The sequence below is a fragment of the Caenorhabditis elegans genome, chromosome II, assembly GCF_000002985.6.
Source record: "Caenorhabditis elegans chromosome II".
Taxonomy (NCBI): Eukaryota; Metazoa; Nematoda; class Chromadorea; order Rhabditida; family Rhabditidae; genus Caenorhabditis; species Caenorhabditis elegans.
Genome location: NC_003280.10, coordinates 6,471,283 through 6,492,224, shown reverse-complemented (window position 1 = coordinate 6,492,224; position 20,942 = coordinate 6,471,283). Strand labels below are relative to the sequence as shown.

At 35.3% G+C, this 20,942-nt stretch overlaps 8 protein-coding genes and 3 non-coding genes across 18 annotated transcripts; 5 read left to right on the top strand and 6 right to left on the bottom strand.

The window, feature by feature from the left end:
- Positions 1–60: 60 nt before the first annotated feature.
- On the bottom strand, positions 61–289 carry T28D9.13. The gene has a single exon (NR_051227.1). It is a non-coding gene; the product is annotated as an Unclassified non-coding RNA T28D9.13 (non-coding RNA).
- Positions 232–417, top strand: T28D9.11 (uncharacterized protein; the record flags this gene model as incomplete). The annotated part of the gene is made up of 1 exon (NM_062910.5): positions 232–417. The coding sequence occupies one exon, from the start codon at positions 232–234 to the stop codon at positions 415–417; it is 186 nt and encodes a 61-aa protein (NP_495311.2).
- A 467-nt stretch (positions 418–884) lies between these two features.
- rsp-5 (putative splicing factor, arginine/serine-rich 5) lies at positions 885–2,060 on the bottom strand. 2 transcript variants are annotated; one of them, NM_001444152.1, is made up of 4 exons: positions 1,869–2,060; positions 1,566–1,817; positions 1,160–1,505; positions 885–1,114 (listed from the first exon to the last, which is right to left on the bottom strand). In NM_001444152.1, exons 1-3 carry the CDS (start codon positions 2,054–2,056, stop codon positions 1,445–1,447), a joined length of 501 nt encoding a protein of 166 aa, NP_001431065.1. In that variant the 5' UTR covers positions 2,057–2,060; the 3' UTR covers positions 885–1,114; positions 1,160–1,444. The 2 variants fall into 2 exon arrangements, with proteins under 2 accessions (NP_001431065.1, NP_495307.3); NM_062906.8 differs by having other exon boundaries at positions 1,160–1,238.
- Positions 2,061–2,463: 403 nt separating this feature from the next.
- On the top strand, positions 2,464–3,395 carry snr-3 (the record flags this gene model as incomplete). 2 transcript variants are annotated; one of them, NM_062905.8, is made up of 4 exons in its annotated part: positions 2,464–2,550; positions 2,765–2,869; positions 2,915–3,016; positions 3,064–3,394. In NM_062905.8, 4 exons carry the CDS (start codon positions 2,472–2,474, stop codon positions 3,156–3,158), a joined length of 381 nt encoding a protein of 126 aa, NP_495306.1. In that variant the 3' UTR covers positions 3,159–3,394. The 2 variants fall into 2 exon arrangements, with proteins under 2 accessions (NP_495306.1, NP_001317766.1); NM_001330951.3 differs by lacking the exon at positions 2,464–2,550 and having other exon boundaries at positions 2,773–2,869; positions 3,064–3,395.
- Positions 3,396–3,414: 19 nt separating this feature from the next.
- plpp-1.2 lies at positions 3,415–6,749 on the bottom strand. Of its 5 annotated transcripts, NM_001129174.4 has the most exons (10): positions 6,662–6,749; positions 6,434–6,597; positions 5,290–5,374; positions 4,521–4,669; positions 4,356–4,473; positions 4,176–4,311; positions 4,016–4,127; positions 3,789–3,968; positions 3,639–3,738; positions 3,415–3,593 (listed from the first exon to the last, which is right to left on the bottom strand). In NM_001129174.4, the coding sequence occupies exons 2-10, from the start codon at positions 6,509–6,511 to the stop codon at positions 3,475–3,477; spliced, it is 1,077 nt and encodes a 358-aa protein (NP_001122646.1). In that variant the 5' UTR covers positions 6,512–6,597; positions 6,662–6,749; the 3' UTR covers positions 3,415–3,474. The 5 variants fall into 5 exon arrangements, 3 of the variants coding, with proteins under 3 accessions (NP_001122646.1, NP_001022378.1, NP_001022377.1); NM_001027207.5 differs by lacking the exons at positions 6,434–6,597; positions 6,662–6,749 and adding an exon at positions 5,435–5,587; NR_132584.1 differs by lacking the exon at positions 6,662–6,749 and having other exon boundaries at positions 3,475–3,593; positions 4,023–4,127; positions 6,434–6,511.
- Positions 6,750–7,248: 499 nt separating this feature from the next.
- On the top strand, positions 7,249–8,287 carry lido-16 (putative lin-8 family protein lido-16). Its single transcript, NM_062903.5, has 3 exons — positions 7,249–7,564; positions 7,612–7,831; positions 7,878–8,287. Exons 1-3 carry the CDS (start codon positions 7,258–7,260, stop codon positions 8,152–8,154), a joined length of 804 nt encoding a protein of 267 aa, NP_495304.2. The 5' UTR covers positions 7,249–7,257; the 3' UTR covers positions 8,155–8,287.
- A 991-nt stretch (positions 8,288–9,278) lies between these two features.
- T28D9.14 lies at positions 9,279–9,401 on the top strand. The gene has a single exon (NR_051226.1). It is a non-coding gene; the product is annotated as an Unclassified non-coding RNA T28D9.14 (non-coding RNA).
- A 182-nt stretch (positions 9,402–9,583) lies between these two features.
- On the bottom strand, positions 9,584–9,690 carry T28D9.15. Its single transcript, NR_051225.1, has one exon. It is a non-coding gene; the product is annotated as an Unclassified non-coding RNA T28D9.15 (non-coding RNA).
- A 409-nt stretch (positions 9,691–10,099) lies between these two features.
- On the top strand, positions 10,100–17,887 carry del-10 (Degenerin-like protein del-10). The gene is made up of 18 exons (NM_062901.6): positions 10,100–10,270; positions 10,316–10,392; positions 10,466–10,580; positions 10,625–10,792; positions 10,835–10,937; positions 10,984–11,063; positions 11,247–11,568; positions 11,612–11,786; positions 11,970–12,103; positions 12,147–12,433; positions 12,497–12,668; positions 12,757–12,879; positions 12,925–13,113; positions 13,167–13,735; positions 13,780–13,893; positions 13,940–14,142; positions 17,451–17,511; positions 17,581–17,887. The coding sequence occupies exons 1-18, from the start codon at positions 10,182–10,184 to the stop codon at positions 17,807–17,809; spliced, it is 3,210 nt and encodes a 1,069-aa protein (NP_495302.3). The 5' UTR covers positions 10,100–10,181; the 3' UTR covers positions 17,810–17,887.
- T28D9.4 (uncharacterized protein) lies at positions 14,152–15,270 on the bottom strand (the record flags this gene model as incomplete). 2 transcript variants are annotated; one of them, NM_001047351.3, is made up of 2 exons in its annotated part: positions 14,152–14,801; positions 15,191–15,270. In NM_001047351.3, the coding sequence occupies 2 exons, from the start codon at positions 15,264–15,266 to the stop codon at positions 14,242–14,244; spliced, it is 636 nt and encodes a 211-aa protein (NP_001040816.1). The 2 variants fall into 2 exon arrangements, with proteins under 2 accessions (NP_001040816.1, NP_001317761.1); NM_001330950.3 differs by lacking the exon at positions 15,191–15,270 and having other exon boundaries at positions 14,242–14,709.
- T28D9.16 (uncharacterized protein) lies at positions 15,501–16,538 on the bottom strand. The gene is made up of 4 exons (NM_001047350.4): positions 16,371–16,538; positions 16,237–16,329; positions 16,081–16,178; positions 15,501–16,033 (listed from the first exon to the last, which is right to left on the bottom strand). Exons 1-4 carry the CDS (start codon positions 16,532–16,534, stop codon positions 15,561–15,563), a joined length of 828 nt encoding a protein of 275 aa, NP_001040815.2. The 5' UTR covers positions 16,535–16,538; the 3' UTR covers positions 15,501–15,560.
- Positions 17,888–20,942: the final 3,055 nt, after the last annotated feature.

Below are 20,942 nucleotides of genomic sequence, written 5' to 3'. Positions count from 1 at the left end.
GATGTTCTAGAAAACTTTTTCCTAGGAAGAGCGCGAACAACTCTATCGCGGAAAGAGACATCTTATTATTTGGCTCTCGCGCCTCACAGGGCCCGGCGCTGCGCGCCCGTCCACCGTCGGCCTAGTCTGTGCCTGACACTCACGCAACGCTCACTGGACAGCTAGAGGCGGCCGGCTGGTCGAAGGAAGCGGTGTCCTACTCACACTCCTCAACAGCGGACGAAACGAAGAATGAGGAGGGGAGGAGAGCCTCAATGCGATGGCCGCGAGTTTCGAATTGCCTCGTCGCCGGCAAGAGAACGAGAGGACGACAACGAAACGGCCCCGCCCCAAACGTCGGCTGCGCAAGAGCCTCTCGTCGACTGCTTTCTTGGCACTGTGCCAAATTCATGCTTCGTGCGGTGTGAATTAATCTAAACAGTAATTATCAAAACGCGAGATTTAGTAAACATTAACTGTACAAAACTAACGAAAAGGGGCAAATACACACACACCGACAAATGTTCGACGAGATTTTTCAAGGAAACATCACTCGCAGGCTTTCAAAATTCGCCTTTTTTTCGGTTTTTGTCCTAGTTTGCAACTCTTTTCAATTTAGAGAATAGAAAACGATAAGCTTTTTGTTTAGAAAACTCGAAAATTTGCGTTCTATTTCAATATATGAGTATAAAAATTAGCTCGAAAATCTCGTAAAAGGTTTTTTCTAATAATAATGACTATAAAAAGTACAACGGCAATTTCCAGAACAGTAAAAATAACAAAGCAGTAAATTAGCCCAAAATTGCGTTCGACCTTCAAATTCCCCAATATTGTACAGTAGTTGAAGTAATCGTGGTGAGACCTGTGTGAATAATACCATGTGCCTTTAAATATTTTTAAAAAATGAAGGAAGTCTCCGCTCGGTTTTATTCGGGAATTATTAAAATCAGAACAGCTCTGAGGATGAACAAATATTATAAAATAGAAGTGGTAAATGAACAACAGTAAACGGTATAAAAACACAATTTTAATCCTTTGGAGATCCTGGAGACGGAGAGCGAGACACACTGCGATTGCTGCCATCTCGGCTGTGACTTCTTCCACGGCTCACGCTGCGCTTTCTATCTCCGCCGTTCTGAAACCATATGATTTTTACTATACAAGCACATAAATGAATTACCTTTGGGGGAGATCCACTTCGGGTTCTGCTTCGATCTTTTGCTGGCAGTGGTGAACGAGATCTCGACGCTTCACGCTTCCTAAAATATAATTCTTGCATTTAATAGAGTCGGAATCTAAAGGACTCGAATACGAAACCGATATGTTTGCGCGAAGTTGTCTGATTCAAAGTTAGGGATCTCACTCTTTTAATCGAAACAGCGGCTTTTGGTAACTGTGGGGACTGAACGAGAAGTGAATTGAAATGTATTGATAGTTGACCCATACTGTGCTCGAACTGTCTCAGCTATGTGTATGCCATTGCGATGTGGGCTTGTAGGTGATATTGATTTCTCATTGAACTGTGGCTAAAACGGTTCGTGATGTGGCACCCTTCCAAAACAATCCACACATTAAAGTTAACTTACAAGTCTCTTTTCGGGCTCGGCGAACGGGATTCGCTTCTGCGACGACTTTCACGAACTGGTGATCTGGATCTGGAGGAGCTTCTGGAACGGGATCTGCGAGAACGTTTGCGATCACGAGAGCGGGAACGTCTTCTTGGTGGAGTACGTGAACGACGTCTAGGAGAGCGGGAACGTCGTCGTGGTGATCTCGATCCATGACGGTCATTGCCGCGTGGTTTTCCGCGAGCCATTTCCACGACAAGGCGCATAGAGCTGAAAATAAAAAGTTAGAACATTTTTAATTTTGGTTTATTATTTTATTACCTTCCTTCCATGGTTTTTCCATCCAAATCATGGCATGCGTCTTCAGCATCACGAGAATCTTCAAAATCGACAAAGGCAAATCCATACTTCATTGAGATGTTATTAATTTTGCCATATCCTTTTAAGAATCGCTCAACGTCGCGTTCGCGTGCATTGTATGGAATTTTTCCTAGATAGAGGCGCGGCATTTCTGGAAAATCACTTTATATTCAAAAATTAATTTATTAAACGCCGTTCATTAAGCCCAGTAAAAAAAACACATGAATTCGAGAAATCAATCTCAATTTTAAGAAGAGAAAGTCCTAAGTCAAGAAAAAGAAATTCTATCAAAAGCGCACACATGAAAACGAGTGCGACCGTACTCCTAGTCGTTGCGAGACCACTTGGCATGCCGCCAAGTCTTTTGCATTTTCGAATGTGCTCAAAATGACTGGATTCCAGTCACTGGAAATCTGTTTTGAAACATTTTTCCTTGATGCAGATGTTTTTATTTGTCATAACCTCTTTCTTATCAGTTAAAAGTTATTTTTATCGTCGTATTTTCTATTGAATTCCATCGTTTCCTTTTATTCTTCTATAATTGTATGTATTTCAGGTAGAAAAATGAAGTTGGTCAGATTCCTGATGAAGTTGTCTCACGAGACCGTCAATATTGAATTGAAGAACGGTACTCAGGTGTCCGGTGAGTATTTTTTAAGATTAATTGTCTGCTTGAAAGTGTTTTAATCGAGAAGTTGAGTTATTAACCAACCAAAATCAATCTTTCACGAATTGCTCGACATTTGTTATAGTGTTTTTATATTAGGATACATTTTCAAAGTCATAAATCCGAATAATATTGTATAATTTTAATTACTGCAAAAACGTAACTAAACAACTAAATCGATTTTATTTAGGCACTATCATGGGAGTCGATGTTGCGATGAACACACATCTTCGTGCCGTCTCAATGACAGTTAAGAACAAGGAGCCAGTCAAACTCGACACGCTTTCAATCAGAGGTTATTAAAAATCATATTTGAATAAATATAATTTAAGATTTTCAGGTAACAACATCAGATACATCATTTTGCCGGATCCACTCGCTCTTGACACCCTTTTAATCGACGATGAACCAAGAAAGAAGGCCCGTGCCGCTCGCGCCGGAGGTAGCTTTAAGCGTCTTTTCGACAGATTATTAATATTTTTATTTCAGCTTCACGTGGACGTGGTCGTGGTGGAATGCGCGGAGGAAGAGGAGGTCGTGGTCGCGGACGCGGAGGACCACGCGGAGGCGGTCCACGTCGTTAAGCTATCATCGGGTCATAGCAAATTTGAGTATCGAACGTCCTATACTTTTGTATCACGTTCCTCAAGTTTAATTCACATTTTGTTCCCGTTAAAGTTGCTGACTTTTGTTTAAATCTTTTGAAATAATTTATTACGGCTTTCCGAGTCAACACAAATTTCCCAAGTTTCGCAGCCCGTGAGAACAACTGTACTTTATTTTGTTGTTACGTTCTGATCTCTATAAATTTCTTCAATTCAAGCATTAAGAGCAACAACATAAGGGCAAAAATTATTTATATTTAAAACAAAAAATTCGAATAAAAACAAGAAAATTGCATTATGCACTTTGCGGAACCGGCAACAAAATTGTATCCGAGTCCTGCGGTCCAGTAGCTTCAAAAACAATAGAACTATCCGTAGAAGGTAAAACTGCATCCAATCGATGTCGCTCCTCATCTGGAAAAAAATATGTAATTGAGTTAAAATTTACGATGGACCAACCTTCAGAGTTTCTGGGAGTACGGGGTGGTCGAGGAAGCAGAAGAGGTTGTGTTTCAGATTCAGTTGAATTGTTTGAGAACAAATCTGTCCAGAAGGTACACTGAAAGCAGAAAAAATGCGAAAGTTCCCAAACACTCATAATAATATTACAGTGTAAACAGCCAAGAATATTCCAATGAAAATTCCGACAAGAACATCGCTCCAATGATGCTTATTATCAGTGATTCTGGAGAAGCTAATTCCAAGTCCAATCATAAACATCAGTGTCTGCGATATTGGCACTACAATTCGATTATTCAGGACAGGGCCTAGACGAGCTTGAATGTAAAGCTGAAAAAATATTTTGAAAAATTATGTTTCCATCCGTTTTTATTTACCGCTGACCACGTCGCGCAGTAAAGTGAAACAGCGGAATGGCCTGAATAGAAACTCTTTCGTGCTTCTAGTACCAACTCTGGTGGTCCTGTACACGTATAATCGGTGATGTATCTGAAAATATTATTTGTGAAAATTTTATGTATTCTTCGAATGATCTACCTGTGAGAATCTCCAGTGACGCAAGTATCATTTGCTAGCTTACAGACATCGAGAAAATGCGGACGAAGTCTGCCAACGACGTGTTTTGTTACAATATTCAAGGCGATATTCATAACGAATCCGATTTGAGAGTATCCTGAAAATTAAATAGTAGAAATAAAATTGAATGAACGGATTTACCAAAATATGTCAAAAGTCGGACGAAGAGAACGTGAAGATGATTGTTTCTCCAGCGATATCTCGGATTATTGATATTTGATTCTACCTTTTGCATTCGATAATATTCGACGAACAATACCTGAAATCAAATGGTCTCAAAATTAAATTAACATTTAAAAAACTTACTGTTGCTGCATTGAGCACTAAATTATACAGCATCAACTGTACTGCAGTTATTGTATCTTTCCGATATTCATATCGAATCGAATCATCATCACAGAAAAATCCACGTTGTGAGACACCAAGCAGAGTGGGAACGATCACGGTTACAGCAGCTGTGGCAAGGAAAAATATGAATAGTGAAATACCAAATTGCTTCGATCTTTGTTGAAATTTTTCCAATGAATAGATGATCACATAGTAACAGAATTCGACATGATCTCGCATTTTTGGAATTTATAGAAATGATTTATGAGAAAGTTGAAAAGTATTATATCGCCAATACGTGTACATTTCTCCCACGTACCTTTGAGGTTACAGTAGCCCCGTGGGGGATTGATAAAGGAAATTTATATATTTTATATAGTATCCAAATATTATAATTTCACTGGATTTGACATGACTTCTTGATGGCGCACATATTTATTTAGATGGGTCTCGACGCGCAATAATTTTTATGGTAGCCTTTGAATTTTTGCGTCTGCATTTTAATATAAATTGTCTCGTTTTTAGCAATCCTATTCATTATTCATATTATTCTGTTAAAAACTGGTTTAAATCAGTTTTCAAAGTAGAAATTAAAAATAACGACTACCATAAACTTTTTTGAGACCCATCTGAACAAACCCGTGCGCCTTTAAGAAGGTACGTCAAAATATTTTTTTTAATCAATAAAATTCACTGAATTAAAAGTAAAAGATTTACTTTAAAAATAAATAAAGAACTTCATGCTCACCAAATCCATACAAAAGAACTAAATTGAGTCCAACAGCTACTTCGTTGACATTGAAAACTTTTGGATCCAATGAGGGTTCCATCACCTGAAAAATTTCTTGACTTCTCTAGACTTTCCCTCATTTTATTTCAATTTTGAATGTTACCCTAGCTCCGTATCGACTCACGACGGACATTGTTGCTCTTTGATGATTTGGCAATCAGATAATATGAGGAAAACAATATTTCAGCTACACAATTATAGTTTCTGGTGCAAATGCCTGACTCGTCAGAAAAATCGAAAAAACACACACAGCAAACTGTTTATTGAAAGAATATATTCATTGATAATGCAATCAAACTATCGCTTGTGACGAAGACTACGGACTCCACCACAAGTCACGAAATAGACATGAAACAGAGTGGTGGAGACGCAGGTAAATAATTAATAGTCGAAACAGACAGTGGTCCCATTGAGAGCAAAGTACAAAATTAATGGATTGGCTAACAGTTGTTGATTCAACGTTATTAATGGTTCGAGTTTCTAAGTTTTGTAGCTCTAGTGCAGAAAAATATTAAATTTCAATGTATTCATAGATCTGATGTTGGTAATTTCAACTTTCAAATATTGTACACCTATAGGTTCTAAAAACATTTAATATTTTTCAAGAAGTTTGGAATTAAATAATCTCTCAATTTTACATTTAATAAACTGCAAGGGCATAAAACCAGACTTTCAGATAAGATTTCAAAATTGGGATAGCCGGTGTTTTTTGTTATTCCCAACAAAAAAGGAAATGATTTACCTATAGAATTAGATAAAAGACCTGTGACATTTGAAATCCTATGTCTCAAATGTGTTATCATATAATTTTTTTAATGTTCAGTAGTTGGCAAACATTTTTTAAACTTTTTGAAAAATCTCAATTTTAAGAAAATGCCTGAAACTTTTCTTGATCGACATACATAGATGCACAAATTTTCAAATTTTTTTGCAAAAATAAAAACGTTTCCAACGAGCTTTCAAAGTGTTTATCCGCCCCTTAAACACCTGGAACAGATTATTTAATTTTTCTCTGGTTACACCACCCCCACAATTATTCTTACAAATCAAAAAATTATAAATGATCATCAGTAATTTCTGAAAATGTATGAACCAAACCAACCTGGAATAAGGACATTGTAGATATTTTTCGAAAGACAGGAACTATTCGACTTGACAACTTCCTAGTTATTGTAGACATCCTTGGAACTCTGCTTCGTACTTTGCTGCTTTTTCCCTTTTTTCCCTTGTTTCCAATTTCTTTTATACTTGTTCAAGACCTATCACCTATAAACAACTGTTTGTGACTTGATCATCACCATATTTAATTCGAGAAACGCTTATCACTCACAATTTGAACGAGCTATGTTAAGGGTAGGAATTATTTCGACGGATGTTCGAAAATTCACAACTTGTCTGGGAAATACCAGAATAATTTTAGTGTTTCATATGATTTTCAATGGTGCCGCGAGAGTTGGAGAAGTAGAGCAAATAAGAGGAAAGTCAACAATTCAACACTATAAACTACAAAGAACATTTCAAAACAAAAATTGTGATAACAAAGTTTGATTTTCTTTGTACATTTAAAAAATAATGAAATTGGTAGGACAACAAGAACTTTCTTGAATAGCTTAAATAGCGTTCCATTGTTTTAAAATGCTCAACTTCCCAAGTACATATGAGTGTTCATTTTGTCTTTCTCTTAAAAGACATGGAAACCTAATTTTTAGTTTAGGTCTGAATTTTTTCGAATACTATTGCTTTAGATAAATATATGTGAAGCTACCCGTGATTCAGATGCCACACTGGAAGACTTAACATTGTGTGGCGTCACATGCGCAAAAACGATTTTCTGAAAAAAAAAAGATTCACGTAAAAAAACAAACTGTCATGTGTTGTTAGCGTTCATTTGTGAAGAAATGGCGTCATTTTCATATTTTTAATCATATGGATTCACCCTTCAACTTCACTCGTCGCCGATCCCATGTTGTAGCCAATGAAAGACGTGATATGATCCAGCCAAGCTCGTCAATTCCAAGACCGATAACTAACAACATCTGGACACTGAATGATTATTTAAACTTTGATAAATCAGATGTTCACACGGGACCTCCTCGGTCATTGGAAATTAAGAAACTGATTCTGGATACGCTCAAAGAAATGCCAGAATTGTGGACTCAACGATGTTCAAAAAAACCTCATTGGGAACTGCTTGGCTTTAATATATTGCAAAGAACTGGAATGAGAATTGGAAGTAAGTTGTATGATCTAAAATACAATTATAAGAGTAACTAATTTCAGCATGTCAGTTGATGGAAACGTTCCGAAATGCGAGGAAACATGTGAATGCTAAAATAAGAAAATGCTGGAAAGAGGGACTAAGCAAGGCTGAAACAGAAATTAAATGTTCAAATTGGGATCTATTTGAAAATTTCCGATTTTTCTTTGAATTCAAATGTCGACATTGGCAATTTCCGGACGATTGCGACGACTTGGTGGTAGAATTGGACACTGAAGAAGGGCAAATAACTAGATATACTGTTTTATTAATATACAAATTGATTTAGGATCATATCAAATCCAAGTTTACCGCCGAATGAAGTTTGTGATCAAAACGTTGAAATTCTCCAATCAGCCACAAAAGAATCCATCATGCCAGATGTGCCAGAACATTACCTGGATTTTGAACAGCATCTCAAGGCTAAAATTCAGCAAGCACTAAACAAGCATCCAGGTCAAGAAAAGCTTCTGAAAAATGCGATTTTCACCACTCTTAATGGAATCGAAAATAGAGATCACAAGAGCCTTGAAGAGTTGTTCAGTAGCCTGTCATCAAATCATTAAATATTATCCCGGACTGAACAAAATTACATGGATTTACTTTTTCGCAATCTTCTGTATTTCTTTATGCATGCTTCCAATTAAATGATTTTATTCTTCTGTAATAGCCTTGAGTTCTAATAAAATTTTCATGATTCTACTTTCGTTGTATTTTTCATTAATAAAAAAATTCTTCTGAAACCGTTAACATTTTTAAATGTATAGAAAAATATCCAGGTATCAATTTTCTAAGATTTCTAGGGGATATTTTCCGAAATTAATGGTAGCAATTGCAGTTTTGCAGAATAAAACAAAAAATAAAAGAATAGGAAAAGATAAATGAAAGATGATTTGATCGTTGAACAGCTCATAGCTCTCCCAGCTAATGCGGTTCACACATTTCTCGTCGTTTCAATTCCAACACATGTTATTCTCGATTCTTGACCTATTTATGTGATAAAGTCCAGAGCATTGTGAAATTTTATCAGTAATTACTTGTCGAGATTTTGAAATTGTCGTTAAACATGACATCGTCGTGATTTTCAGAAAACCATTACCAGGTTACAGCGGCTAGTTACCTAGAAAGTGTCAATTGAAAGTCGTGAGAATTGATTTAAATATCCTTCAACATCTATGATTAATTGTTTAAATTTTTGATATCGGAGCTTAATTTGTAAATTTAACTACTCGAGCTTCAGGCTGCTGCTCATTCACCCAGTAAGTCTGAATGTTTCAAATCTGAAAGTTCAGTTTGCCACTACCCTGTCTAGTATATAAAACTTTTTAGCTGAGTTCAGAATGAACAGGATGTAGTACTTAATTTTCAGATAAAAACATTTCGTACTTATTCCTAGTAGTCAGTAAAATCAGATTTGCAAATAATTGACATTGTGAGTAGTTCTTCAAATCAAAAATATTATGTTATTGTATAGTACGAGACAATTCACACCTGTTACATGCAAATGTCGATTGATTCTCAATCACACCACTAATCATTTGTCAATTTCTAATATCTTTTTGGACTCGGTCATGTCCACACTGGATTCAAGAAGACGCCTGTCCTTCTCGTATCAATCTGTCTAATTTTCCTCCCCCGTCCTTCTGTGAGTGTGTGTAATCTGTGAGTGTATTTCGTGTGCACTTCACCGCCACCACCACGACGACGCATTCCCACATCCGTTTTTTTCGAATCTTTGTCACAAATTGGTTGGTGACAGGAGCGACCCATCGAAAAAAAAGTAGGAAATAGAGAGGTCACCTGGTTTGAAACTTGCTCTTTTTGTATTATCTTTGGTCGCGGTGATCCAGACGTGAGAATGTTGCAATAAAATTTCAGTCCATCAAATAAATAATCAGAAAGGGATATAGGCCCTTGTACGTAAAAATATAGACATTCTAGGGGGTCATGGCGCTTCTCTTCCACTCCTTTATTCACCCCTTCTCGCGTTTTTAGGCAGCATTGTGTGCAGGAAAAGCGGTTCGCCGATGTACCTGGAGTTCCTACTTAAACTGACATTTGGTTTTTTTGAAACTCTATTATAGATGAAAGTACATTTTCCAAGTAAAGGGAGAATTTATAATTTCTGTACTATGCTGTTGACAGCACCTCCTTTTACCTTTGAATCCCTTTTGCATTCTTGGAAGTTTAGCGAATAAATTTCGGGAAGGTTATACGAAAGAACCAAAGAATTGTAAATCTAATTTATCATTTTTCGATATGACAAGACATCATTAAGATGATAGGTGCCAAGATCTCAAAACAAAGTGATAAAAAGTGCTAGTTGCATTCTTTTCTTTACATCTCAATATCACTTCTTTCGGCCACACATTGCAGCAGAAATTGGCTCCTCCGCCTCTCATCAACCTCTTCTCCTCAGTCGCATCTTTCCTGATTTATGTCATGACTCACACTTATCTGCGTCTCTTATCTCTTAACAGTCGGGAGGACCCATCTGATATGATTTTTTTTCTTCGTCCTACCGATTGGTACTTTTTTGCAGTGAAAACGAAACAACGAGCGACGGGCTCCTCGAGCGGCGACCTCGATCAAGATGGTCCGCATGGCTGAGCGGTTGGCCGAGAACTTCATTCCGGAAGCTAATCAGAGGAATGAAAATGAGCCGGCCTACAGTAGGTATAAGTGAGTTTTTTTCAGTAGGTACGAGTTGGTTAAATAGCTTTTCAGACGAGTTGGCCAAAATAGATCACGATTGAATTCCCGAGCTTCGTTGGGATCATCTATGGGAAGACGGATAACATTAAGTAAGTATTTTATTTTGAACACTCGAGAGTTATGAGGGGTTTCCACTAAAATATTGCATTTGGTTTATTTCAGTAGAAACCGATAGTGGAGTAATCGAAGTAGAAAGTGACAAGCAATTTTTGGATGCATTCAAAGATGCAAACATGGATGCAGTACATCATTTAAATGCAGCAAGTCCAGTTACACGGCATGTTTTAAGCTTAAAACAATTTGAAATTGGTTTATTTTCAGAGGACTTTGGTGCATGATAATTATCGCTTTCGTAATACTAGTACTTGTTCAATGCTATTCTCAAATTAAGTTGTATATAAGTGAACCGGTAGCGACTAATATTGAAGCAGAATATCCAAGTAAAATTTCATTTCCAACTGTTGCCATATGCAATAATAATCAGTTCAGGTAAAGCTTTCCTAACTAAGATTTGAGAGAAAAAGTTTTCAGATTAACTTATTTGACTGGTGGTCGAATAATGAACAGAAGGTCAAAATCAATAAGCGGGTCTTTGCTTTCTACGGGTCACGATGTTGAATCAGTTTTTGATACTGTAAGTTAAAATATCAGTTGTCAGGGAAATTAAATAAATTATTTAGGTACTGAGAAAATCATGGGACATGGATGCGGTTAAATTTCTAAGAAGTGCGGCACATTGGAAATCGAGAATGATCTTAGGGTTAGTTTTGTTTTCCAAATTCAATTTTCTCTCAAACTTTGGCTACTTTCTACCAAACATTAGAAAGATTCTGCAAGCAACTTATTAAATAAATATTTGATAAGTTGCCAGGCTATTGGCGGACAGTTGCCAAATTTTGGTAGAGAATTTCTCCTATTTGCCGAGAATAACCTTTTGTTTTAGATGTACTTGGCCTAATGGAACATCTTGCAAATTATCAGATTTCAAAGCAGTTTGGACTACAACTGGTCTATGCTGGGCCATTAACACAGATCCACATAATCCTTATGAAGTTACTGGATCAGGAGAAGGTCATGGTCTACGCCTTCTCTTGAATGTTGAAAGTTACGAAAGAGTGGATGCATGTACAAAACATTTTAGAACCAAAACTCTTCCCGGTCTCAAAATCTTGATCTACAACCAAACGGACATTCCGGACAGTAGCATGAATGGAGTCAATGTACCATCTGGATATTCAATGGATATTCCATTTAAAATGCAACACGTAATTGTAAATTGATTATATCCCAATGTATTTGTATTTTTAGAGATCAAAACTTACCGGTGTTCATTGTATTGAGGAGAATGACGAACAAATCGAAGCAAGTACTGATTTTAATAATCCAGAAAATATTCGAACATGTACTCTGCGAAGGTATATGACAGAAGTCGAAAATTCGTGTCATTGTACATTGAGAAGAGCGTATACGAGCAATTCAACTGGTAAGTTTTTCCAATGCCGTACAAAAATGTAATGTTTTTATTAAATTTTAAACTGGATACATGTATCAATAAATATATTTTTAAATGTTCGCTTAGCTTGGGTTACATGGGTTACATATGTATTAGGAAAACTAATATTAATCTCAAACTCTGACAACAATGTTCAATTAAATACAATTCTAGATGTGAAAATGAAAGCATGTAACGTTGATCAATATTTTGGATGTGCTCAAAAAGCGATGCAAAGAATCCGTGAAGAAGGAACTGCAAGTACATGTCTTCCACCTTGTAAATCAATTGATTACACTGCTTGGCAGGTATGCAATCACTGTCAGTGAAACAGTAATATTTGAAATTTAGGATATGAATCGTCTCCCACAGAACCTTATGCCAGCTCTGATTGAAGAACAAGAAGAAGATGATGAAGATGATGTGGAACAGGAGGAACTTGATGAGAATGTATCATTTTCAACTGTGTCTGGTGGAGAAACATTTTCATGTGAAGATAGTGCTTATTTGGATGATAAACAGGTTATGAGAATAAAGCGAGATGCTCATAGAGCCTATGAAATGCAAGCCAGACATCAAGAAGATATATTTTTAAGATCAAGAAGACTTATTGCAAGGCTCAGAAATGCAATCAATTCGTGAGTTTTAGATTTTTTAATTATAGAAAAGTCAGAGCAGACATAATCAAGAAACATTTTCAGAATTGAACGTTATAAATGGGGATGGCATTATGATACATTCAGTGGAGTTGCTGATCGCCTCTCCAACTTGACATGCTTTTCCAATTTCAGTGAAAGACACAGAGACATTATCAGTATTCTAGAGTCTCGACCAATCACCAGTGAAGAGAAAAAGGCTAACCAAATGTTCTTTGTAAGATTTTCACCTATTTAAGTTTAAAAGTCAACATATAAAACTTACTCCTAGTTTAGTTATGGATAAAATCTTCATGAATTTACAGCTTCTCGACGAGACAGCTTTCAATAGAAATGCTACGAGATATATGTCTGTTGGAGATTTGAAGTCAAGATATGGAGATAAAGTTGATGACGTGGCAGAAGAAATTGCAGTCATCTTGAGAATTGTAATCCTACAAAAACCCTGTGAAAAGAAACTTTAACTCTTTCAGATGGAAAAGCTGTGGCACGTATTTATGCCAGATTCATATATTCGAACAATGACTGGAGATTTCTCAAGAATGGATCGAATTATTGAGCTTATGAATCAATATGAACTGAATAAGCTTCAACGAAGAGCATGGGCTGAAAAAATGCAATCGAGACAGATGAAGCACTTTTTTGAAGATGATTTTTATGAGGTAATTCAATAGATTACTCACCAGACAATTGTTAATTGAATGCAAATTTCCAGTCTTACTATCAGCCATTAATCAAGGATCTTGACACAACACTTGTCAAACAAATCGATGAAGTTGAGGCAGATTGGCCAAAAGTTGAGTACTATCTCCAACGGGGAAGTGCAGGAAAAACTGGAGCCATTATGTTTTTTGGAGATGGAAACAAAGATAATCGGCAGAAATTCGAGAAATTGATAGTTGAAATGCATGAATGTGCATCTGGAAAAATGAGAAAAGAAGCTGGAAAAATGCTTAGCAGTTTTAAGAAAAGTTATAGAGAACTTCAAGCAGCTTATGGTAAATTATTCAAAGAAGAACTGCCAGATTATTTGGAGAATTTTCAATTTGGAAACAAATTTGTTGGAGACAACTTTGCCATGGTGAATATATTCTTGCATCGAATGAATCTTGAAGTTTGGAGTCAAGATAGAACTTATGGATTCTGGAGTCTTGCTTGTGATATTGGTGGAGCTCTTGGACTATTTCTTGGTGCATCACTGCTTACAATTATTGAAATTGTATACCTCTGCATTCAGTACGGATTATGTGGAAAAAGAGCTAGAAATATGAAATGTATTCCTATGTAAGAACTTAATTTAATTTTAATTAAAACATGTTTCGTTCCAGGGATGCTTTGACACGTCAAATGAAGAAAGTTGCTACGTGCAGCTGTTGCAAGAAACCTATTGAAAAGTCTAGAGAACCTATTTATAAAAAGAAAAGTCAAAGTTATCAGAGAAGGTTGGTGACTTTGAGACCCTTAATTGTAGAATAATTTATTTTTAAGGTTCACAGCTGATGATGAGGATCAGGGTGATAAATTCCGGTCTCGAGCATCCAGCGAGGAATCGAAGAGGCGAAAAAACATATGGGCTCAGATGAATGATCCTTCAGGCAATTCGACATTGACGCCGTCTGAAATAAAGAATTTCCTAGACCAAGTTCAGCGGAATTCTCAACCGCCAAGCTATCACGATGATCATCATCCTGGTCAGTCATAGTTTTTTTTGAAATTTATTAGAAGAAGTAAAATGGTAAACAGAAGAAAAACAGCATAGAACAAAAAGCGGGTGAACAGGATTTCAACAATTAATCTCTCGTGAGTGGGAGAAGATTATTTTTAGATTGATTACTATTATAGACAGTTTGGGGGTAGTATGGGTTGGTTGGGTCAAGCTCTTGTGGTGCCTTGATAGAAGAAAAAGTGACAGGGATATTGGTTGGTTTGAGAAGAACTGTAGTTGTCAGGGAGTGTGGCGGATTTTTGTAAATGAGAACTTTGAAAAGAATAATAATGAAGACGAAACGGAAGACAGCGATAATAGTGAACATCACTGTGAATACGTAATCCTTGACTTCAGCGGTGTGCGAGAAGATGAATTCTCCCGTTTGATAGGAAACCAATCCAGTGATGACCAGTTCGATGACTACTGTGAGAATCAGCGGGATAAAGTGACGGTAACGGACAGTGGCCAGCTGCATCCACATTGCGAAGGCGTAGAGAGCGGCAAGACATTTAGGAGTTTTATCGAGTCCTTGTTTATCGACCAGAACCATTAGTAGCACGAAAAACGCCGAAGATGCGAAGACATTGAGGCAACAGTGTGTGACCTTGTTGAGAGTTTTCGCAATATCGTGGGAAGTCGCGCCTGAAAAGAAATTATGAACATAAAAATAGAAATAAAAGATTTTTGAAAAACAAGATGTAAAGGCACACCACGAGACTGAGAATTTTCGTTCCACGAAATACCTTTTTGTGTGAAAACTTATTAGTGTTTAAAATAAGTGGCTGGTATATCTAGATAATTGTTGATCTTTTAAATGAAACAATCATCCCATCAAAAAACGGGCAAAACACATAAAATGTGATATTATTTTAAATTTCTATCTTATCTACTAGATGCAGTAGCCACATGAAAACAATTTTTGACTGTGCATTCTTATATGCAAACAAAAGGGATTTTTTCGAAATGAGAATGCCCACCCGAATGTCCATGGTGTGATACTTTACAAATACAAATAAGTTGCGATGGCTTACTCTGAAAAGACGCGATTCCGCTTCGAAGTACTTGGTACGAGAGAATGAATGGACGTCTGCCAGCAAATCTTGTCATTATCCTAAAAAATATCAATAAAACAGCTTGAACTAATGCAATTAAAACAAAAAATCAAGAGAAAACACAAAAAAATCTCGCAAAATGAAGCCGCGATGCAGCACGCGACGCGTCAGTCGCAAACACGCTCACGTAATTATGCACAAATAAACATACCGTAATCAATTTAATTATTTAAATTAAATATTAAATACAGTAGTTTTTAAAGTTGTATTGATTACAAAAGTTAAAAGAAAAACAATTGTATTGTATTGTAAAATTGCAATTATATGAAACTAACAAAGTTACTAGAAATCACAAAATTATATTCCTGTAATATTTCAATGGACCATCACGAATATATTTTTCTCTAATTTGCTTTCGCATTAGCCTTTCACTTTCATAAACATGTGTGTGCTTCTGATTTGCAAACACTTGAAGAATTGATAGGAAAATCGGAAATAACAACAATGGTAGCGGACAAGGTGTGAAAGGGAACACTTTAAATAGTTTAGATTCGCTCTGCCACCTAATCAAGTCATATATAACTTCGGTTGTGATTGCTCCCACAACGTCTGACGGACTGAAGAATCTTCCATAAATATCCGTATAAACGAAATTGATTCGAGTGAATAGGTAAAGAATTACTTGTGACAGCGGATAAAGGTACTGTCTATCGACTAAAAGCAACAGAAATGAGTAGATGAGAGCAAGAATTTCAAGAATTGAATTGATCCATGTCGAATAAGTGAGATGCACATTAAACGTCTTCAATAGTTTTATCTCATCTGAAAATTCTGGTTAACAGTTTTATATTATAAAAATGAATACTCACTCTTATATTTGGTACGATCTTCTAATATATGTTTCATAGGCGGTGTAAGAAGACCTGATGACATTTTTTCCTTTTCATGTGCCTCGCTGCATTTTGAGCTGAAAACTGTTAACATCGAATTCAATATTGAAACTAAAAAAGACTATAGGGACCAACTTTGTGTGGGCTGAAGCTTCAATGAATAGAGCGAAGAAAAATATGAACGATGAATAGATTACTGCTATTATTACAATTGGTATGTATGCCATTCTGCAATAAATATATTTTAAAAAGTATAACTACATACGTACCTGATCATGGGATTTCTGTAGTTATCTTCATGTTCCCCGTCATGATTTATTTCCAAAATAACATCATCATCTGAATCTTCATCATTATTTTCTATATCATCAATCCTTTCATAATCTTGAGTTTTTCGACATAGAAATCGTTTGGGCTTCTTCCACCGTACCATGCCTTCTGAAAACCTTTTCAGCTCATTTAAAAAATGGAATGCTCAAGGGTCAGAACGTGCCAAAAAATTGAGAGAAAAATCATCGTTTCTCGAAGAAACAAGAACAAACATAAAAAATGGTGAAAGCCAACGGAGCTACTGGCATTGCTGCTCTCTTTTCTGTCATACGAATCTCCAAATAAATTCATTCTCATTCATCTACAAAACAACCAAAAATACATTCAACATATCTAGCACTTTGTGAGAATGTGAATAGAGCTATATTTTTACTAGAATTGTACGTACGAATAGATAGGAAGATTTAAAAATTGGCAATATGGAAAAAAACAGCGAAGAGGATTGAGGAAAAGAAGGAAAATGCAGAGATTGATGTATAAAAGGAAGAATCCCGTAAAATGAGTGGGGACGGCTGGGATATTGCCAAGATTTGGTTGTGACACGACAATGATTACATGAAGTGGTGGGTGTATGAGTTAAGAATATCTACTCTACTGATTTTTTTTATCGGATCATAAAAGACAGTTAATCAGTTTTTTTCTGAAAAATTGAAAGTAAAACCTTGGAAATTTCTCAAAACAACATCGGAAACTGCAGAGAGTGAGTCAGTATAATGCAAAATTGGAAGCATGGGAACATATACATTGGAATGTGGAAAATCACGATAATTCTCAAACTAGTTGTATCTAAATATAAGTTGAGCCAGAATATTTTTTGATAAAAAATAATGAATTTAAATTTTAGATCTAAACGTGATGGGGGCTAATATCGTACTTATCAATCACATCCCCTTATGATTACATATTGTGCTTTAGTTTTTAGAAAGTCGACATTACATCTTGAGGCATCTCGTTGGGGCACCTCAAGAACTTAATAACTTGTTGCTATTAAATATTCATATCAATTTTAAACTTTACAGAAGACCACTACTACTACAATGACCCCAACTATTTAACAATTTCACCACCTTCAGATAGACCGTAAGTTCAATTCAAGTTTTTAGAGTTTTTCTTATAAAGTGTTATCATAAAGAAATGATTTTTTTTCAGAGAAGATAACCGCGAAGGATCAACTTCTGGATATTACTCGAGCCCTCGTGCTCCACCCCAGGCAAATCCTCGTGATGAATCTCCAATTCCAGATACCGAGCCAATTTCAGTATCTGAGTTTTCAGATGCACTTGCTCCGCCTCTTTTTAAAACTCCACCACGTGAACGACGAACACGAAAAGAGCAGAAAATTGACGAAGAGGATGATGATAAACATTCTTACGTGTAGATACATTGCGTCTTTCTTTCTTTTTTGAATGTTTCAGATATTTTTAAACCGTTTCAAAAATGAAAATTAAAACTTCCCAAAGTTTGCAAAATGTCAAATGTGACATCAAATGTATTTATGGATACTTTATGGCATTTGAGAAAGACAGAACAAACATAAATTCTTCTTCTAAAATTAAACCCTGGTGCTGCAGACACCGACATCTTGTGCTCGCGTGATTTTGAGGGCGGGAAATTGAGAAATCGAGTAAAAAAGAGCAAAAAGAGTTCTGGAATGAAGAAATAAGACGAAAAAGATTGAAGTCATTGATTCCTTTTTTAAGGTATATTTTTCTCACGCTCTCGTGTTACTCTTTTTTGATTATCAACCAATGAATAAAGCACTAACAAGCAATAAAACGGCTGTTTATTTTCGAAAAGAGTTCAATCCGAAAACGAGCCGCAATCATTAATTCATAACTGCTCACATGTCTACTGGTTACACACTCAATCTCCAGCTACCAACTTATTTTTTTACATTTTTTTCTTCCAATTTGATTCAATGTTTGTTTGTTTGAAAAGAGAGATATAGAAAAAAAAAACCAAAAAACAGGTGAATATTCTCGTACTTTTTTGATTTTTCTCTGGACAACATTAAAGTAGAATCAAATTATTTATCTTGTCCTTTTAAAAAAATTATTCCTGGATTTTATAGACTCTTCTGACTATTGAAATTTTTTGAAAATGTATGTGTCTACCTTTAATTGTTCCTTGTTGCATATTTCGAGCATGAGTGACTACAGAGTTCACTACTTTTCTTTTATGATTCGAATTTTCCGCGTGTGAAAATAGGCAATTTACATATCGCAAATTTATTTGCAAACTATATTTCTCTGCAAGATAGACGATTGTATTGTTTTTTATTGACTTTGATCATGAAAAAAATTTTTAGACTGACCCGCAAGAGAGCTGATTGAATTTTAAATATCGAAAAACTAGCCATTTTATTTAAAGAACATACAACTTTCAGGCATTTGCAGAAAGACGTTATGTAGCTTGAAAAGTGTGCAAAAATGTTGTGCTATTAGATTTGTGCATTTTTATAATTGTGCTTCTGTTTTCATTTCACCAAATTACGTCTAATTTTGTCCTTTCTTCCATTCAGCTCTTCAAAAAAACATCTAAAATGGTAAGATGAAAACAAATACTTCAGAATAAGAGGCGAATGAGAGAAAATGAATTGAAAACATATGCTCCGTGTTCGTCTAAACGATAATATTCACATTTTTCTTTTTCTTTGGAAGTATATTTTTTAACTGAAAAGTTGTCAAAAATGTTTGAGACATAATTAGTTGTCCAGTAAATTATTACCTCGTGGTTTATTTCTAACGAGCTTCTTTTCAACTTCCTCGGCATTTGGCACCAACTTCTTGCTCAACGTTTGCAACAAAATTTTTGCTCAGAAGTTAAAAAAAATTGGACAAAAGTTGAGCAAAGATTTTGCCAAGGTTTAGCCCAAATTGTTGCAAACCGTTTTCCCAAAAATTGTTTTTTTCCTGTTTAGTGTAAAACTTGTAAAATATTGGCTAGACTTGGCTCAAACTGGCCGTAGTCTCTCGTAGACCGAGAATTTGACCAACTTTAGTCAAAGCCAATATTTGAAACAAGTATATATTTTTTTGGCGAAAGTTGGACAAAAAGTTTGTGCAAATCGCCAAGTTATTTTTGGAAATTCTTTGCCAATTTTCAAGAATTTTTTATCACACAAGGCGGAGAGTTCAGATTTATTACTTTTATGTGTTTTCTCTCAAACATTTAGCGGCATTTTTGAGTAACCTTTAGGATTTTAAAAAGATTTATTTGAAAGCAGCCATGGAAATCTGTGGCGTTGTTCAATTAATCATTTTTCACCATTCTCTGTTCTGTCTTCCTGATTCTTGTGCTTTCATTTCAATTCATTATCGTCTACTTCTTCTTCTTAGTAATGCAAATCGGGTTCATTCTAAAGTAAAACTTTGCATGTTTTCTCGAACTCTTCGTATTTCATTTGTCTCTTCTTTTTTCGCCCTCCATCACATAATTCTTAATTAAAACATGAAGCAGCGAAGCAGAAAATATGAATTGAAACCAGTGGATGAGCATAAGAAATAAGGAAAAATGAAAGAAAAAGAATGAATAAAAATTCGTCATTAAAAGGACCGACGAACAATTTTATTTATGGATAGTTTGGAACATACTTTTTTGTATTTGGAAGATCAACTTTTAGTTTTAGTTTTGTAGAGAACATATTTGGATATTTTAATTTTAATCAGTATAACCAACTATGTAGTACATCATATCAATTATCCTGAAAATTTTAGGACCAATAGGAATTTTAGGACATATAAAATGTCAGCTTTTGAATTCCAAAAAGTTTCCTGAATTGTGTTGTCTAAGTTAATGAATGAAATAGTAAAAATCTACTAGCTTCTTTATTGATTGTGAGTTTCTCCTTTCTTATTGTTCTTCCACTTTTTTCGTAAAGTTTCAAGTTTTTAAAAAATTTTTTGAACATTGTGTGCTGAACTTAATTAAAGTTTATATATTTTTGATGCCGTCTCATTATGAACTTTTATAATTGCACTTTGAGTTTTATTCTTTTATTCAGTGTTTAAAACCACATCCTTCCGAAAGTGAATTCAAATCGATTATATAAAAAGGTTATACATATACACGCTTACCAAACAAATTAATTTTTTTTAAATCCATATATGTTTAGATTTCTTGTGTTTGAAAATATTTAACAAAAAAGTTTACTTTGTTTCCTCCAATTTGGAAATTTAATTAAAGTCACCCACACGATTCGGGAAATTAAGTTATTTTTTTTTCAATATCTCACACGATCAATCTTCATAGTTTTTGCATAAAATGAGTTATTTGTAAAAAGTAACGATGCGTCAATTTTTTAAACTCATGCTCATCGTTTTTTTGATTCTTTTAAGTGGGCGGAGAGCTGTTTCAAAATGTCATTTCAATGTTTCAAATTTTGGTTTTTTCTCTTTTTCTTTCTTCTAAATTCACCTGGATTTTGAATTTTTGTTGCATTGCCGTAGAATTGAAATTGCTTCTGATATTTTTTAAAACATATATACTTTAATTCCAAACACACCAATAAA